This window comes from Typopeltis vanoorti, chromosome 10 (genome assembly GCF_054136105.1).
Source record: "Typopeltis vanoorti isolate ZY-2024b chromosome 10, IOZ_Tvanoo_1.0, whole genome shotgun sequence".
Taxonomy (NCBI): Eukaryota; Metazoa; Arthropoda; class Arachnida; order Uropygi; family Thelyphonidae; genus Typopeltis; species Typopeltis vanoorti.
This window is the reverse complement of record NC_143558.1, coordinates 82,272,779-82,291,069: the sequence shown is the minus strand read 5'-3', so window position 1 is coordinate 82,291,069 and position 18,291 is coordinate 82,272,779. Positions and strand designations below refer to the sequence as shown.

The following is an 18,291-nucleotide window of genomic DNA, read 5'->3' as shown; positions in this document are numbered from 1 at the left end:
TTAGCTTCAATTCCATGTTTAATTTATAGAGGAGAGTTTCCAGACTATGTAAAAAATGAATAAAAAAATCACAATGATTTTTCAATAATGATTCAAAAAATTCTTAGCCTACCCATAGTACAATGTACTATAGGTTTACCACCTTTCATGGAAGGGGAAACATATGTACCTCTACTTCTTTCTCATCTAGATAGAACTACTGTAACAACATCTGAAGGTAAAGCTGCATCATTATGCAGAAGATGCATAAATGTATCTCCTGCATAAATGATGAAGGCAAATCACCTCCTGCCACATGAAAAAAACAGAACACCTCAAGCATCTTGTAGTCTTTCACTAGAAAGACATAGCCTAAAAATCAGAAACTTCTCTGTTCCTGTAGTATCTTTCCAGCTGTACTTAAAAGCTGCACTCCAAAACCACTACTTGCTTATATTGTCTCTTTACTCTTTTATACTCTGTTGACATCTCTTCTAATATGTAGACCCAAGCCTGTATTCAGTCCATTCCAAAAAAAGAGCGATAAAATTCTGCCATCAAATTACTGACCCAATGTCCACATCTCAGCTCTCTTTAAAATGATGAATGAGGTCATGAACAGTTAACTTCTTCACTACCTGGAGATTCACCAATTAATTCCATAGTCATCAATATAGATTCTACCACTCTGGATCCATGGCAGATTTCTTTAGCCTACATTATTCCTCTAGATACACTGCTTGAAAAGAAGTCAATGGGCACCTACATTAGCATGGTACATTGTGCCATGTAATGAGTTAACTGTTTGTAGCCAGTATAATTTGGAAGAATATGATGCTCCCAAGTCACTGCAACAGTGTCCATGTGAAATGGCAGTGAGAAGGGAACAGATGGAGTTTGAAAGAGATGTTGTGATAGGATGCCATGTTGCAGGCCTATGTGTTTGGCAAATTGTTGACAAATTGGGTCCCACGTCAAAAATCAGTTAAAGATGCCAAGAAATTATATTCTTGGTTTCATCCTTTATCTAAGTGTGTAAGGAAAGTTTGCATACAAAATAACTTCATGACTGGATTATTTGTATATAGAGGCTAATGACTTCACGTCACAGTTGCCTTAGTATTCCATAATGCAATGCACATATCCTAGCATTGCACATGTCTGCAAGGATATGTGTGTTGCATTATGGGATACTAAGGCAATTGATGTGAAGTCATTAGCCTCTATATACAAATAGTCCAGTTGTGAAGTGACTTCACATGCAAACTTTGTTTGCTTACACTTGGATAAAGGATGAAATCCAAAATATAATTTCTTGGAAACCTGTTCACTATTGGAAAATGGCCAGACCTCACTGCTTTTAAGGATTAAAATGGAGAGTTTTCCAGTTCAGTACCATGTGAGAAAAAATGCTTGGATGACATGAATTTTGTAAGAATTTGCTTATGACTTGGGACATGGAATAACATTGGAACTCAAGAAAAAATTTACTGATTTTTGACAGCTGCTAAGGAGGTCAGCACAAAAGTTATCTCTTAATTACAATACACTTTATAACCAATAGGTGGCAAGGAATATGCAACAGGTCCATTTAAAACTTTTTTGCTCACTGTGGTTTTAAACATTTAATTCTGCCATGGGCCTCTAACGAATAGGCAATGTGCAATATACAGCCTCTCCACGTTAAACTCACCTTCTCATGGTGTGGCCTATTTCCATATTTGTGAAACCAGTGAGTATTCCTGCTATAAAGGAATACCTTTCTAGTTGGAGAAACAGATCACACCTACTCTTGACAAAAACTCAAATGGCATCTGCAGACACTGAAATGTCCAAATTACACACTTCACAATTCCTTTTACTACAAGGGTGGCGCCTGTGTCTTTGTGAAATCAGATGATTCATGCCAGAGAGCAGCTAATTTAGAATCCCCAGCTTTTGCCCTCTTCTGGCTCAAAGTTTTCTTTACCCATCTAGTAATATTCATCTGCTGTATTTACCGTTCCCCAAACTCTGATAATTACTCAGACCTCTTCACATTCCTCTCCATGAAACTTGACCACCTGCAATCCAGCTGCCCAAGTAGTGAGATCTAGGTGACTTCAATGTTCATAATTCCAACTGGCTCTCCTTTTCAAACACCACCAACAAGCTGGACAAGAGGTAGATCATTGCCATAAGCAACGATATAATGCAAATTATTCATCTATCTACATGAATTCCTGATAACCCTCTTCACTCACCAATATTCTGATCTCTTTTTAACCACTTCTTTCCCAAATACATCACTGAGGTTGCCTTCCCCTCTCGGCAAATTGTATCACAATCTTGTACAAGTCTCCTCTCTCACAGAACATCCCTTCCTTAAGCCACTCTCAATCACACAGACACACACACACACACACACACACACACACACACACACACACACACACACACACACACACACACACACACCCTCTGGCACTTCAAAGATACTAATTGGAATAAACTTCAGAACTCCAGAAAGGCTCAACTCACACAAAGTTTCAACCCTTGGTTGATTTTTATTGCTGCTTGTTTGCGTTTGAGCTGACAGGGGAACTCACACAGACATTATTTGACATGTTTCAATTCCTGGTAGAATTTTATTTGAAGTTAGCCTTTATGATCTGTCATAATGACATCGAGAATTCAAATGCAATCAAACAAACACTTATTTCATATAAGTGGAAAATTGGACAATAGTTTTTGGTTAGATACTGTGTTTCCAGTGCAACATATGGTTTTGTTGGAGTTTATACAGCATAGTTTCTGTGAGAGGGGACATGTGATTCATTAGCTAGTGCCGTTTTTATTCCAGATGTCTGTAATTGCATTTGTTGAGAAATATATTACACAGACTGCAAAAGGCTCTGTACCTTATTCAGAGATATAATAAAACTACTTGTTTTTCTTGCATCTGCAGTGTAATGGCTGTTGGGGAGAGCATGTTGTTAACCACAGGAGCGAGTTACTATCGCCTCGACGTGAACATGTTTAAACATTTTTCGTATGCGAGGTATATGCAAAACTTTTTAATGTCTTTTTTCATAAAGTAACATTAGGGGTGCGAGTTATACGCGAGGGCAAGTTATATTCGAATAAATACAGTAAGCGTTTCGCCTACAAGTTGACATCCTTCTGCTGCTTCCCCTGCTCAGCTGACGTCTATAGTGAGTTAAAATGCATAAATATATTTTTCTCACTACCATTTTTTTTTTTTTAAACCAATATCATTAAAATCAATTTAATTATACAATAATCAATTTTACACTGAATAATATTATAAATTTATATATAAATGAATAAAATAAAATATTATTTATAATATTATAAATAAATAAATTAATTAATTAATTTTCTATTAATTTTTCCTCTATTAAAAACTGTCCAGCATGTCAGCAACTCGATTTGTACTTTTGGCATGCGCACATAAAAGGGTTCGCCACCACTGATGTAGACTAATAACAGAACGGGGAACTAAACAACGAGACTCATTCATGCTTATGGTCCCACAGAAGGTTATAATAAGGAACAAGTGGAGGAATTTTTTGATGCAATCAAGAAGGCAGTTGACACAACAAAAAGGAAAAGTTGATCCTTGTTGGAGATATAAACAGCACAGTAGGAAATGATTACCAGGCATATAAGAATGTTTTGGGAAATTTTGGAAAAAAGAGCAAAGCTAATAATAATGGCAAGCACCAATAAGAATACAATTTGGTCGGCTAAATCCCAAATTGCCAACCCATCCTCGTTCGTTCAGTATCCAAGTAGATACCCAACAGGGTGCACCACAAGAAGGTGAGGATTGGACATTAGGTCAGAAGCCCTGGTCGGTTCTCCGCATTCCTTTAAAGGCTATGTGGAGGTCTCCTCTCAGTTATACAGCTTTGACCCTTAAGCACCCCTTATAAAAGTAATACTATTATAACCCTAAAATGTATGATACAAATTGAGTTTAGTACTTAAAAAAAGCTTTAGTTTTCGTTTCAGGTTAATAAGCATTTCAAGTGATTCAGTGACCATGTCCAGGAAACAGCCCAGATCTCGATCTCCATTGAGAATTTGTGACAGCAAATGCTGAAATAGAAGCAGCCAAAAACACTTGGGAGCTTCAGGAAGCCATTATAAAAGTATAGAACCATGTATTGACAGTTGCATCCATCAGGAAATTGATTTTGTCAATGCCCCAGTGATGCCAAGCTGTAATAAAAGCAAGAGGAAGACCCACAAAATACTTATCAACAAAAAAAGCGAATTTTTACCCTTGAATATTAGTAAAACTGTGTAGTTGAACTAGATTTTGATACTGGTATTTGTTTTTCTAGTGAAAATATCACTCTGTCCACTCCAGGTTGAAATATTTGAAAATTTGTCATTTCCCAATTATGTCACTTCTTGTACCTAAAAAGAACCAAATATTAATCAAAAATAAAAATGTTATATTATCTTCTTCATTATTTGTAACAATTATTGTGTTGTTATCCCTTTTCAAATGCATTCAATTTAAATTTAATTTCCAAAAAAATGGTTACAGCAGGTGATGCAATTTCCATGAACATGAGTATATATATAAAGATTATGATATATGAGTATATATCATAACCTTGAAACATAAGCAGAACAGTAATTTAATTGGGATATGTGGATGACATATGCCTAGTTGGAGACAATGTTGGCAACATTAGAATAGCATTCAGAAAACTCAAAACTTTTAGGTCCTGCTGAAAAACTAGGATTATGAATCAACCAAGATAAAACTGAATATTTAAATGTATGTAGAAATCACAATCAAGAGGACTATGACTAGTTTACCATTGACAGCTGAATTTTAAAAGTGATGCTTCCTTCAAAATATCTTGGAACACTGATTACATCTTCATCAATCATCATTGATTTCCAGATATGCACCCTCAAGGGGTGATCAAGATACTATGTCAGCACTACATGATTAAGTTTGCATTATTATTGAAAACTGATCTATCAACACTTTTCCTTCATAGTTTATTACTTATCAGCACTCCAGTATTGTTGTATCTAACATTTCCTGCTTTCTGACTGAATCAATCCACATAGACCTTGATCTTCCTCTGGATCTCTTTACTGTCACTTTGACATTGCTTTGCTAAACTTTCCTCACCCATTCTATTTAAGTAGCCATACCGCTTTAGATTAGCTCTGCTCACACATTCTTGAATGCAAACACTGTCAAGTTCTTTCCTAATATAGTTCTGTGATTGATGCAATCTATTCAGGGCCTCCTAATATTTCTCAGAACTCTCATATCTGTGGTCTCTGATTTTTGATCAAGTGCTTTTATGTCCATAACTTAAAACTGGTTTGAACGCAGTCTTATATACTGCTAGTTTCGTGTTTTTTGCTAATTTCTCTCTTATTCCATGCAAATTTATTCAACTGGCCACCCTGCCATACCAGCTTTGCTTATTCTGTTATCTATTTTCAAATTTAGTTTGCCATCTTCACTAAACTGTGCCTAAATAGCTGAAATATTTTACTTGCTCAATAAATTCTCCACTGAGAATGTACCTGAAGTTTTCCATGTTTCTGTCTGTTTTCATAGTTTTGGTTTCTTTGCCAAATTTGTTACAGCTATTATGCAGTTTAGTTAGAAAATGTTGGAGAGTTGCACTGGGTGTGTTTAGAAGTACAACATCATCTGCATAAAGCAGAGAGCTAAGTTTGACATCGATAATTCTAATATCAGGCCTATTACCACTTTCTTTCATAATGTAATCCATAAAAATGATGAATAAGAGTGGAGATAATGTGCATTGTCTTACCCTGAATTTACATCAGACCATCTTCCTGTATTTCCTTCAATTGTAACTGCTGACCTAACTTAAATATAGACTATGTATTGCTCTTTATAATGTTCCATTTAATCCATGTAGTTGTAGCATTTCAAAAAGCTTTTCTGTGGGCACATTGTCACATGCCTTTTCCAGATCTACAAAACTTAAGTACAGATCCTTGTCATATTCCCATGATTTCTCAACTGTTGTTGTTGTAAAGCGAAAATCTAATCTTGATAACCTGTGTTTGGCCTGAACCCAGCTTGTTCTTCTCTAAGTTTCTTTTCCACATTTTTCTCAACCTCTTTTCAAGTATTCTTCTATAAATCTGACCTTTAACACTTATAGAAAAATTCCTCTGTAATGCTCCTTTAGAGAGCTCTATTCCAATCATTTGGATTCAACCTCTTACCAGGTCCTCTGAATTATACAGAGTAACCACTGCAAAACTTTTATACCTCCATATTTAAGCATTTCGGGTTGAATATCATCTATTCCAGCTGCCTTTACACACTTTAAGTTTTTGATTTTTTTTTTTTTTCATCCATTTCTAGGCCTTTTCAATAGCCTCCAAACATTTTGCCACCTTTCTGATATTTATTTTCTATTCATAATAATGCTTAAGATATAACCAACACCAGGAGGGAAGAAATACATTTCACTGGTTTTCTACCCAGCATCTTCAGAGCACCATGATAACTCATCGCCATCAAATTCCTGATATATACCCTCAAGAGGTGTACAGGATATGATAGTATTACATGAAAAATAATATCATTACTAACTTCCTATCTACAATTTTCCTCCAACTCAGTCTGTTACCTATCAAGACTCCAACATTATCAGATCTTATATATATTTCTATCGTCTAAGGCACTTTTTACTGTATCAATCCACCTATATCCTGACTTCCTCTGGGTCTTTTTTTTCCTGCAAACCTGGCAGAGAACACTTGTTTTGCTAATCTTCCTCTCCCATTCTGTTTAAGTGACCATACCACCTGAGATTAGCTCTGCTAATGCATTCCTGGATGCTGACAATGTCAAGTTCTTTCCTAATATTCTAATTTTTAATATGATATTTCCATTGATGCCATCTGTTCATGCCTCTAATCTTTCTCAGGACTCTCATATCTGCAGTCTCTAGTCTTTGGTCAAGTGTTTTATTTTTTGACCCAGGTCTCAGATCCATAAGTTAAAATTGGCTTGAATACTGTCTTGTATACAGCTAATTTAGTGTTTTGGCTAATTTCTCTCTTATTCCATATAAATTTATTCGGTTGACTTCCTACCATACCAGCTTTGTTGATTCTGTTGTCTATTTCCATATTTAATTTACCATCTTCACTAAAAATCTTGCCTAAGTAGCTGAAATGTTTTACTTGTTCCAGAGGTTCTCCGTTCACATTCAATTGATATTTTCAATGTTTCTGCCTATTTTCATTGTCTTTGTCTTTTTAATGCTGACCATCATACCATACCATATCTATTACAGCAGTTATTCACTTTAGTCAGGGAATCTTGCAGACTTGTAGCGGATTTATTTAGAAGTATAACATCATCCGCAGAAAGCAAAGAGCTGAGATTAACATCTCCAATTTTGATATCAGGTTTAATACCACTTTCTTTCATAATGTGATCCATATAGATAATGAATAACAGAGTGGATAATGTACATCCTTGTCTGACACCAGATTTAACAGAAAACCATCTTCCTGTACTTCCTTCAGTTCTAACTGCTGACTTACGACTCAAATAAAGACTAAGTATTGTTTGATATAATGCCCCATTGACACCATATAGCTGTAGTGTATTTAACAGCTTCTCTCTTGGCATCTTGTCGTATGCCTTTTCCCGATTTACAAAGTTTAAATACAGATCTCTGTTATATTCCCATGATTTCTCAACTATCTGTCATAAGGTGAAAATCTGATCCTGACAGCCTCTGTTTGGCCTGAATCCAGCTTGTTCTTTACCAAGCTTCTCTTCCACAATCTTTCTCAATCGTTTCTCGAGTATACTTGCATATATTTTACCAGGAACACTCAGCAGAGAAATACATCTGTAATTCTCACATTCAGTTTTATTTCCCTTTTTATATATGGGTACTATGAGATCTCTACTCTAATCATCTGGAATTCATCCCCCTATCCATACCTTCTGAACTATGCAGTGCAGCCACTGTAAGACTTTTATAACCTCCATAATTGGGCATTTCTGGTCGAATATCATCTTCTCCAGCTGCCTTTCCACATTTCAGGCTTTTGATGGCTTTTTCTACTTCAAGTATGGATTATTCCTGATACAGGAATAGAGTATTTCTGACTGCATGCATGCATGCCTGGTCAGTGTTTTTTACCACTGTGCTATCATCACTGCTTGTTTCATTTAGCAAATTTTCTAAGTAATTACTCCATACTTCAAGGATATCTTTTGCTCATGTTTTCGTATCACCTTTATCATCTCTGATTCCTTTTACAGCACTCTTTCCTCCATTTCTGAGCTTCTTCAACAACCTCCAGAATATCTTGCCACCCTCTTGATATTTATTTTCTATGTTCTTGTGAAAGTTTTACCATGACTTTTGTTTAGCTAGTTTTACACAGTGTTTAGCTTTCTTACATTTGTCTGTATTCTCTAAGACAGGATTTCCCAAACTGTCTTCTGCAGAACACCAGTGTTCCGGGGAAGGTAAATAAGTGTTCCGCAAGAAGTTCTCCTGGAATTTGTCATTTTAGTTTTCTAAACAGTTTTCATCAATAAATATTTTATAGTAGAAATATTCTGAGGAGAATAATATTCATGAATATGTCGAAAAGCTGAGGCACAGAATGCCTAATAACATCTGTGTATTGTTAATTTTCACACATCGAAACCTTTCAACATTTGGGAAAGGGAATACCGCTGTTTATGACCGGTCATAAAAATTTCCTGCAAGCACATTATAACAATGGGCTGCGTATCCTCTGTTCTCAAAACTGAAAGAAATGACATCTGTGTAGCAAATGTCAGCGATCAAGTGCATATTTTTAAACATGGAAATATTCATGAATTATCGTTAATTTTCACACATCGAAATCTTTCAACAATCAGGAAAGAGAATACTGCTGTTTATGACCGATCATAAAAATTGCCTGCAAGCTGATTACAACAATGGACAGCGTATCCTCTGTTCTCAAAATTGAAACAACATCTGTGTTGCAAATGTTAGTGACCAATCAGCAAGGAAGTATAAAGGAAAATTTTCCACTAAACTTGAAGATCAGGGTAGTCTGTATCCGGTTCTCAAATCTAGTAATACTGAATACTTTCTTCGCAAGTTCATATTGTAGGGTGAAATTTTCGAAACCGTAGTGCTGTGATTTTTTTAAATTAATAGGCCTGCAGATTTAAATTTGAATTTGAATAAGAGACAAGGGACTTTGTTTAATTTTGGTGTTAAGAAATCTCTTATTGAAGGTGTTTGTGATGCAACAGATAGTGAGTCTTCCACCACCACCAGCCTACAAAGCGATCTCCAGGATGTACAAAAGGAGGGGAAAACTAACAGCACACAGGAGAAAAAGTCTGCATTCACTCGTAAGTACTTATAATATTATAAATTTTTGGTGGTCAGAATGGGATATGTCAATGAAAATCAGCACAAATTTATTTAATGACGTTGGCCTTAGAAACTACAATATGCTACAAGATTTCATTAGTCCAGTGATTGATAACTGATTTAAATGTAATTTTATATTTGTCAACATGTCACACCGTATACATAAGTGTACTAATACTCTTTATGATTATGCCATAATTAATTATTAATATTGTAATGTGTTAATAATTAATTATTAATTGCTAATTGCAAAATAACCAAGGTGTTCTGTTAAAATTTCAGGATTTGTGAAGTATTCTGTCATAGGAAAAGTTTGGGAAACGCTGCTCTAAGAGAACAAGTAGACATATTTATGAGGAACTTTTGATATGCTTTTTTCTTTTCTTTCCCTGCCTCTTTAATTTCCTATGTCCACCATGGAGTTTGTGATTTTTCTATCCTATAAACAACCTCACCACATGCCTCTGGCTGAATGAATCAGTGTTTTCTTCAGGGCTTGCCTTTGAATCTCCAAGGTTTGGTTCCTGTTCTCAAACTCTGTCAATTTTTCTTCAATCATGTTTGTGTATTTTAGTCTAAAGTTCATATATGAGAGCTGCTCAACTTTTCTTCGCTTTAAAACTTTCTTACATGTTCTTCTTTTCAATATGAAATTCGATTGTATCCTTCTCAACACTAAATGGTGATCACTTCCAATTTCAAATCCTCTGTACACTCTGGTGTCCCTGCACCAGGGAGAAAAACATCACTATCAACAATAATATAGTCAATGAGACTTTTCTTATTCCTTGCCTCTTCTCTCCATGTGAAATTGTGCACATTTTTATGTTGGAACATTGTGTTAGTAATAACCAATCCATGTGCTGAGCAGAAATCCAAGAGGTATTTGCCATTATTAGCTTTGCTCTTTTCTCCAAATTTTTCCAAAATATTTTTATATGTCTGACAGTCATTTCCTACTCTGCTATTTAGATCCCCAACAAGGACCAACTTTTCCTTTTTCATTATTATATTGCTTTCTCTAAAGCCTCAAAATATTCCTCCACTTCTACCTTAGTAGAACCTGCTGTGGGACCATAAGCACAAATAAGTCTCATTGTGCAGTTCCCCATTCTCATATTTGCCCACATCACTCTACTTGAGAATGCCTGCCATTCAAGAAGATTAGCCTTGTATTTAGTGTTGAATACTATGTATATTGTGTCTTTTCTTCGATTGTCATTGCCTGAATATAACATTTTGTATTTGTTGCTCAGAAAGATCTCACCAGTTTTTGCCTTTTTTGTTTCAGTCACTCTTATTATGTCAATCTGATACTTATCCAATTCCTCAGCTAGCTCCATTTCTTTGCTTTGTGCTTTCGGATTTGTTCCAGCAGCTGACTTTTTGCGGTTCGCCCTGGTTCCTTGGTGAAAACGAGGGGGGGGTTCCTTGTTTAACCGGGCGACACCCCAGCCTGCATGAAATTTTGTCATGTTGTACCATTATTTTTTATTTTGATTTAAGCCAATAAGAATACAATCTGGTCAGCTAAATCCCAAATTGCCAGCCCATCCTTGTTCATTCAGTATCCAGGTAGATACCTAACAGGGCGCACTACGAGAAGATGAGGATTGGACATTAGGTCAAATCCCTGATCAGTTCTCTGCTTTCGTTTAAAGGCTCAATGATAACGATGTATATGATATTTGTACTACTTCCCTTTTTCTTCATTTGTTGTTTTAATCAGTTGTGTGAATATCCTATACTTATTATTTAGTAAAATATCACCTGTTTTTGTTTTATTTGTTTCAGCAATGCCAATCATGTCCATGTAGTACCTTTCTAGTTCTTCTGCAAGTTTGATTTTTTTTCCATTAATGCTCCTTATATTGGTGGTTCCTGTGTTCAGTTCTTCTGAAGTTGGGTTTATTCTTCTTCTTCTAGATGTCGATTTAGAGTTTTTTCATAGCTGACTTTTCACTGTTTCTCCTGATTCCCTGACAAAAGAAGTGGGAACTTTATTTAAGATGATGCCCCAGCTGGCATGGAATCTCATCATGTTATACCATCATATGTATTTGTACTTTAAGTCAATGGAGAGTTTGGTCTACTAAGTCCCAAATTGCCTACCCATCCTCATTCATTTAGTACCAGTTGGATACCTACTAAGAGGGTGCATCATGTGAAGGTGAGGATTGGACATTAGGTTAGAAGCCCCAGTCAGCTTTCTTCATTTCTTAAAGGTGACATGAAGGTCTACTCCCAATTATTTTGCTTTCACATTTTGAAATAACAAAATTAGTACAGAAACACCAGCTAGAATACTTACTTTCAATAGATCTTACATTCACTACATCATTTACTACCTTCCAAAATTCTGTCAAGCAGAGTTAAAACAGAAATATTCAAGACTGTGATTAGACCTATTGTTTTATATAGAGCAGAAACCTTGAGCATAACTGACCAAAATGCAGAAGCTTTACTGAACTTTAAAAATAAAATCATCAGAAAAATCTGTGGACCTGTAAAGATAATACAACAAATGAATGAAGAAGACATATTCAAGAACTTTATAAACTCTATGGATCTCCACTTTTATCTAATGAAATTAGAGCGTGCATATTGAGATAGCTTGAATGTATGGAAAGAGTAGGTGAGAATGGCTACACAAGGTGAGAAAGAATGAGGTGAGAATGGCTACACAAGCATTCAAGATGAGGCCTGATAGAAATCAACCCAAGGGAGGAACCATAGCAGCACTGGGAGGATAACATCTGAAAAGACTTATCTGAGGTGGAAATTATCTTGGACCAGACAGAATTCAAGGCAGAAAGAAATGGAAAAAGTTGGTACTTCCAGCAAAGAACCTTAGAAGTTCAACAAGCTAAGGAAGAAGAAGACTGACACCCACTGGCATGGTAATACTCTTGTTGGAGAGAAAAGTGTTACTTCAAAGTGTCTATCTATGTCATTTCATAACTAACTAGATATGAGTATTGCTAATTGTCATAAAGACAGTTATAAATCTGTATATATTTATAGTAGTTGTTATTAACATAATTACACAGTAAAAATGCATTTCATTGATAATTGCATTTATAATTATTATTTGCCTTTATTTATTTTATTTTTTTACTCAACAACAGACATTAATTTCCAAGCAGTCACTTTTATTGAAAACAGGAAGAAGTGATTTAAATGCTGCAGTAAAAGTTAATGAATCTACAAAGGTATCTGGTTTTGAATTATTTCTGGAATCACAAAGGAAAGCTCTTGAATTGGAATATCCAAGTATGAATAGTCAAGAAATAGCTAAATTGGCAGTACAGAAATTTAAAGAACTTTCATCTGAAGATAAAAAGGTAGGTCAAGTTATATTTAATATCATCTTTTTCAACATGGTATTTTCAACTACTGAATGCAATTCTCAAAGAACTTTGACATGTAAAGACAAGAATCATTTTATCTCTTTTACAAGGCTTTGATACACATCAAGTTTCTCTGTCTAAAATTTATCTTTTGCTGGTTAGCTTCCATAATTTTTATTTATTTTTTAAATTCACTTAGACTATTGCATGCAGGTCTCCTGGTTTCTGTGGTGATGCTAATACAATAGTGAGAGTGCAAAGGAGAGTGGTAAAGAGGATATTGGGATTGTAAAATATGGATTATGAAGACAGATTAAGAATTTGCAGACACCAGCAATTCAGGAGAAAGAGCAGTTGTGGGATATCTATCTACTATTTAACGATATCAGATTATGGAAGTTTTTTTTTTCACTTGGTTAGACTATAATAAATTTAGTTTAATCCTTTATCCAAGTGTAAGCAAACAAAGTTTGTGTCTGAAGTATCTTCAGGACTGAGGCAACTCGTGGTAAAGCTGGACCAAGCTCTTATCACTCCTTGTCTCAGTATCTCCGATAATGCAAAGCACATCTCCTTGCAGACGTGTAATGCTATGCATTAAGGGAAGGGCCACTACCCAGACCGGTTTCGACCTTCATTGAGGTCTCGTCAGTGGCAGCCAGACCAAGAAGTGGTGATACTAAGGCAGAAGCAATGGAGAAGTCATATTTCCCTATACGAGTTGCCAAAAGGTGTACCACCTTATTATTAAATTACTATGGATTTAGAGAAAGATGTTGGTAATAAATTCAGCTTAATCCTTTATCCAAGTGTCCTGAAGATACCTCAGGTGCAAACTTTGTTTGCTTACACTTGGATAAAGAATTAAACTAAATTTATTATAGCCTAACCAAGTGGGAAAAAAACTTCCAACATCTTTCTGTAAATTTTATTATTTTATTTTATAGCCTAACCAGGGGGGGGGACTTCCAACATCTTTCTCTAAATCCAGAGTAATTTAATAATAAGGTGGTACACCTTTTGGCAACTCATATAGGTAAATATGACTTCTCCATTCTGCCTTAGAATCACCACTTCTGGGTCTGGGCTCCCACTGACGAGACTTCAATAAATGTCGAAACCGGTCTGGGTAGTGACCCTTCCCTTAATGCATAGCATTATACATGTCCGCAAGGAGATGTTCTTTGCATTATGGGAGATACTGAGACAAGGAGTGATGAGAGCTTGGTCCACCTTTATCACGAGTTGCCTCAGTCCTGAAGATACTTCAGGTGCAAACTTGGTTTGCTTACACTTGGATAAAGGATTAAACTAAATTTATTATTATGATATCAGATTATCTTACATTAATTTTTTTACTTGGCCATATTTGATAAAATAATTAAATAAAATGGAAAGATAACTTAGTTGGATTTTCCACTCAGTGGAAAATCAAACTAAGACCCCTGAGATGGCTGCTACTTCTAATATACATGTTAGTCCTGTTTCCTCTGTTGATAGAAACAAAGTTGAGGAGGAAGGTTTTTACCTTCTAGAAATTCCAAGTTTATCCCTGTTAAAAAAACATAAAATGGGTAGTAATGTTATTTGCAGTCAAAAGTTTAATAGTAGGCATCATGATAAAAGAAATCATAGTTATAATTTACAAAGCTTCGAGAGTGATTACAATGAAGATTATGATTTGGGCACTTTTTATCAAAGATTTCAAAATATAATTGATGAGTTGAGAAGCATTAATAAGGAGCAGGTGATGTTTACAGAAATTCCTTCTGCTGATGATGTTGATCTGGAAAGTTTTGAGGAGTATATACAATTAGACAGTAGTCCTGGTAGCAAGCAGATTGTAAATCAGTTTTCAGAGGGTACCATGCTATCATCAGGATCAGTTGAGTCTAATTGTTATGATGAACTTCTAGAAAGAAATATTTTCTCAGGTCTAATAGAGATAGAAGAAAAACAGCTTGTAAGTTTGGTCCTTCATAATAGTTTTTGAGGTTTTCTGCTATTTAGCGATATCCAATTATCTCACATTATTTTTTTAGCACTGCCATATTTGATAAAATAATTAAATAAAAAGGAAAGGATAACTTTTGTTTTTTTATCATTTATCATGTAGTTAAGCATTTCCGAAAATGTATAGCAGAAAAATACATTATTTCTTATAATGTCATTAATTATTTTATTGTGATATTTTTATTTGTAAAAAGGACTCACCTCTAGTGTAGTTTTTTATTTCTGTGACATAAACTTGAGAGAAGAAATTATTGAACTTTCCGACTGCTGACTTTTTTTTACAAGAGCCCTTCACCTCACAGCCATGTTGATTATCACGTCAGACAGTAGTGCACTTGCGCAAACATCGTACTTCCAAAGAGGAAGTCGAATGAATGTGAGAGAGAAAAATAGAACAGCTATCACGTTCATTTGAAGACACACCCACAAAAAGAGATGATGTTGTAGAGAAGGGAGTTGGAAGTGTTAAGGAAATTTCTGAAGCCAAAAAGGTGGATAAGAATATTATCAGGGAAACAATTAGTTATCCTAAAATTAACAGATGAATTTTCTTTATATGAAATAAAGTTATGACAGATAAATAGTGATTATATAGATTCTCCCAAAGCAATTGTATCAAAGAACTGTCCTTTGATACAATACTGTATCAAAGGACAGTTCCTTTTTGATACAGTATGCAGAAAGCGTATTCTGGCTAAATGTGGCAAACCCATAAGAAATGAGCTTTTTTATTTAAGGATAATGATGAAGCTTCCACAAGGAAATTGGAAACTTTAAAATTATCTTCATTCTCTAAAGTAGTAGGAAAGGAACTGATACTCCAAAGAAGATATGAAAAAAAAATAACTTTTTTTTTTTTTTTTTTGGGAAAGATTGTACAAAATTTATTTTGTTGTTATAGATAAAAAACAAGTATGAGTTAAGAAATTTATATGTTATGGTCATTATTGGCAGCTGAAAAAAATGTGTTAGGAGTTTAAGATTAGTGTATTCTCACAAAATCTGTGATTTTGAAGAGGAGAAAACTTATGAAATGTTTATGTTCTTTAACTGTGTTAAATGTGTGTCTTTATTCTCTTTAATAAATTTAGTTTAATCCTTTATCCAAGTGTAAGCAAACAAAGTTTGCATCTGAAGTATCTTCAGGACTGAGGCAAAGGTGGTAAAAGTGAACCACGCTCCCATCACTCCTTGTCTTAGTATCTCCCATAATTCAAAGCACATCTCCATGCAGACGTGTATAATGCTATGCATTAAGGGAAGGGCCACTACCCAGACCGGTTTCGATCTTTATTGAGGTCTCGTCATTGGGAGCCAGACCCAGAGGTGGTGATACTAAGGCGGAAACAATGGAGAAGTCACATTTACCTATACGAGTTGCCAAATGGTATCTCACCTTATTATTAAATTACTCTGGATTTAGAGAAAGATTTTGAAAGTTTATTATAATAAATTTAGTTTAATCCTTTATCCAAGTGTAAGGAAACAAAGTTTGCACCTGAAGATATTTAATAATATGGTGAGACACCTTTTGGCAACTGGTATAGGTAAATATGACTACTACATTGTTTCCACCTTAGTATCACCACCTCTGGGTAACATAATACATGTTACCCAGACATAACATTATACATGTCTGCAATGAGATGTGCTTTGTATAATGGGAGATACTAAGACAAGGAGTGATGAGAGCTTGGTCCACCTTTACCACGAGTTGCCTCAGTCCTGAAGATACTTCAGGTGCAAACTTTGTTTGCTTACACTTGGATAAAGGATTAAACTAAATTTATTATAGTCTAACCAAGCGGAAAAAAACTTTCAACTTTATTTTCTTTGGGAGATAAATATACTTGAAATGCAAAATTGTACATATCACTTGAGAAACAAACATTTTACATACACCATTTAAGATAATACAGTGTCGTTCACTCAATCTCTTAATTTATCATAATAACAACATCCTTAGTATACAAATCTGTGGTATTAATCAACTATTTCTCTTAGAAATAGCTGGTTCTTAAAAAGAAAATGAAAACAAACTATAAATGTGATAAAATAATTAAATAAGATGGAATGATAACTTTTGTTTTCATTGAATTATTTAATCAAATATGGCCCTTATAAATCAAATAATCCGTAAATGTGACAGTCTTATTGCTGAAATAGAAAAACTTTTAATGGTGTAGCTGTGGACCAAACTTCTTGGCATGTTTCCTTAAGCCAAGCAAAATAACTTTTTTTGTCATCATCATCAAATTCCTAATATGTACCCCTCAAGAGGTGTACGAGATTTGATAGTACTACATGAAAAAAATTACACTATTACTAACTTCCTATCTACAATTTTCCTTCAAATCAGTCTGTTACCTATCAAGACTCCAACATTATCAGATCTTATATTTCTATCGTCACGTTCCCAAACTTATGGATGTCAGGGCCCCCTTTGCAAAAATTAAAATATTTCATGCCCCCCTCGGGAAAAAATCGTAATAGAGAGATATATTATTATTATATTTATATTCAATACAAAACATACACAGCAAATATTGCAAAAATCAAATGCATATATTACATTTTTTGCCTCTTACCGTTTGGTTCTGAAAACGATACGAGCTGTTCTGGAAAATATGAAATACTGTCCTTTTTTTTTTTTTTTTGAGTCTGTTTCTGCTTCTTCTGATTGTTCGTGGGATTTTTTTTTTTTTTTTATCAGCCACTTATCCATCTCAGGGTTAAATTTTTTAACGTAGAATAGATCAAATAATATCGCCACGTACCGATACTGGCACACCACATACTGATGAAATTAGTGAATATTACCTGAATAAGGGAATCCCTGGACCAGGAACATTTTTCTGTTTTGTGACTTTTCTCCCTTTACGGTAATTAAGCTTAATGCGAAACAGACAGCAAAGGCAGGTTATTAAAACATGCATATGATTGGTGCAGTATTAACAAAAGATGGCGCAACCAAAAGATAAAAGCTTAGCTGACAATTGAGTTGAAATGCTAACTCTCTTCAACCGAATTCCATATGTGAGACTGCCATAACATTCATTATATATATATATTACTTAGTTTTAACACTTGAACGAATTTTAACACGTTCGGTTGAATTTTATTGCTGCCTTGGGAAATCGAACTCACACACATCTAATTAATAACAATAGTTTTTAGTTAGATACCGTGTTTGCCCATGCAACATATGGTTTTGTTTCAGTCTATACAGCATAGTTTCTGTATGAGGGGACATATGATTCATTAATTAGTGTATTTTTATCCCAGTTGTCTATAATTGCACTATTTGTTGAGAAATATATTACACAGACTCCTCATACCTTATTCACTGACATAATAAAAGTACTTGTTTTTATTGCCTCTGCAGTATAGTGGCTATTAGGGAGGGGTGTTGTTTACCAATGCATGCGAGTTACTATCTCTCCACATGAACTTGTTTAAGCTTTTTTTCATGTGTGAAGTATATGCGAAACTTTTATTGGTAACAGACAACT

At 34.8% G+C, this 18,291-nt stretch overlaps 1 protein-coding gene across 1 annotated transcript in view; it reads left to right on the top strand.

Moving 5' to 3' along the window:
• Positions 1 to 18,291, top strand: part of Ctf4 (Chromosome transmission fidelity 4) — a 525,719-nt gene that overhangs the window by 474,281 nt on the left and 33,147 nt on the right. The window contains exon 27 of the mRNA XM_090398697.1: positions 12,545 to 12,760. Within this exon, the coding sequence (XP_090254823.1) occupies positions 12,545 to 12,760 (216 nt within the window). The remainder of the gene's footprint in view (positions 1 to 12,544; positions 12,761 to 18,291) is intronic.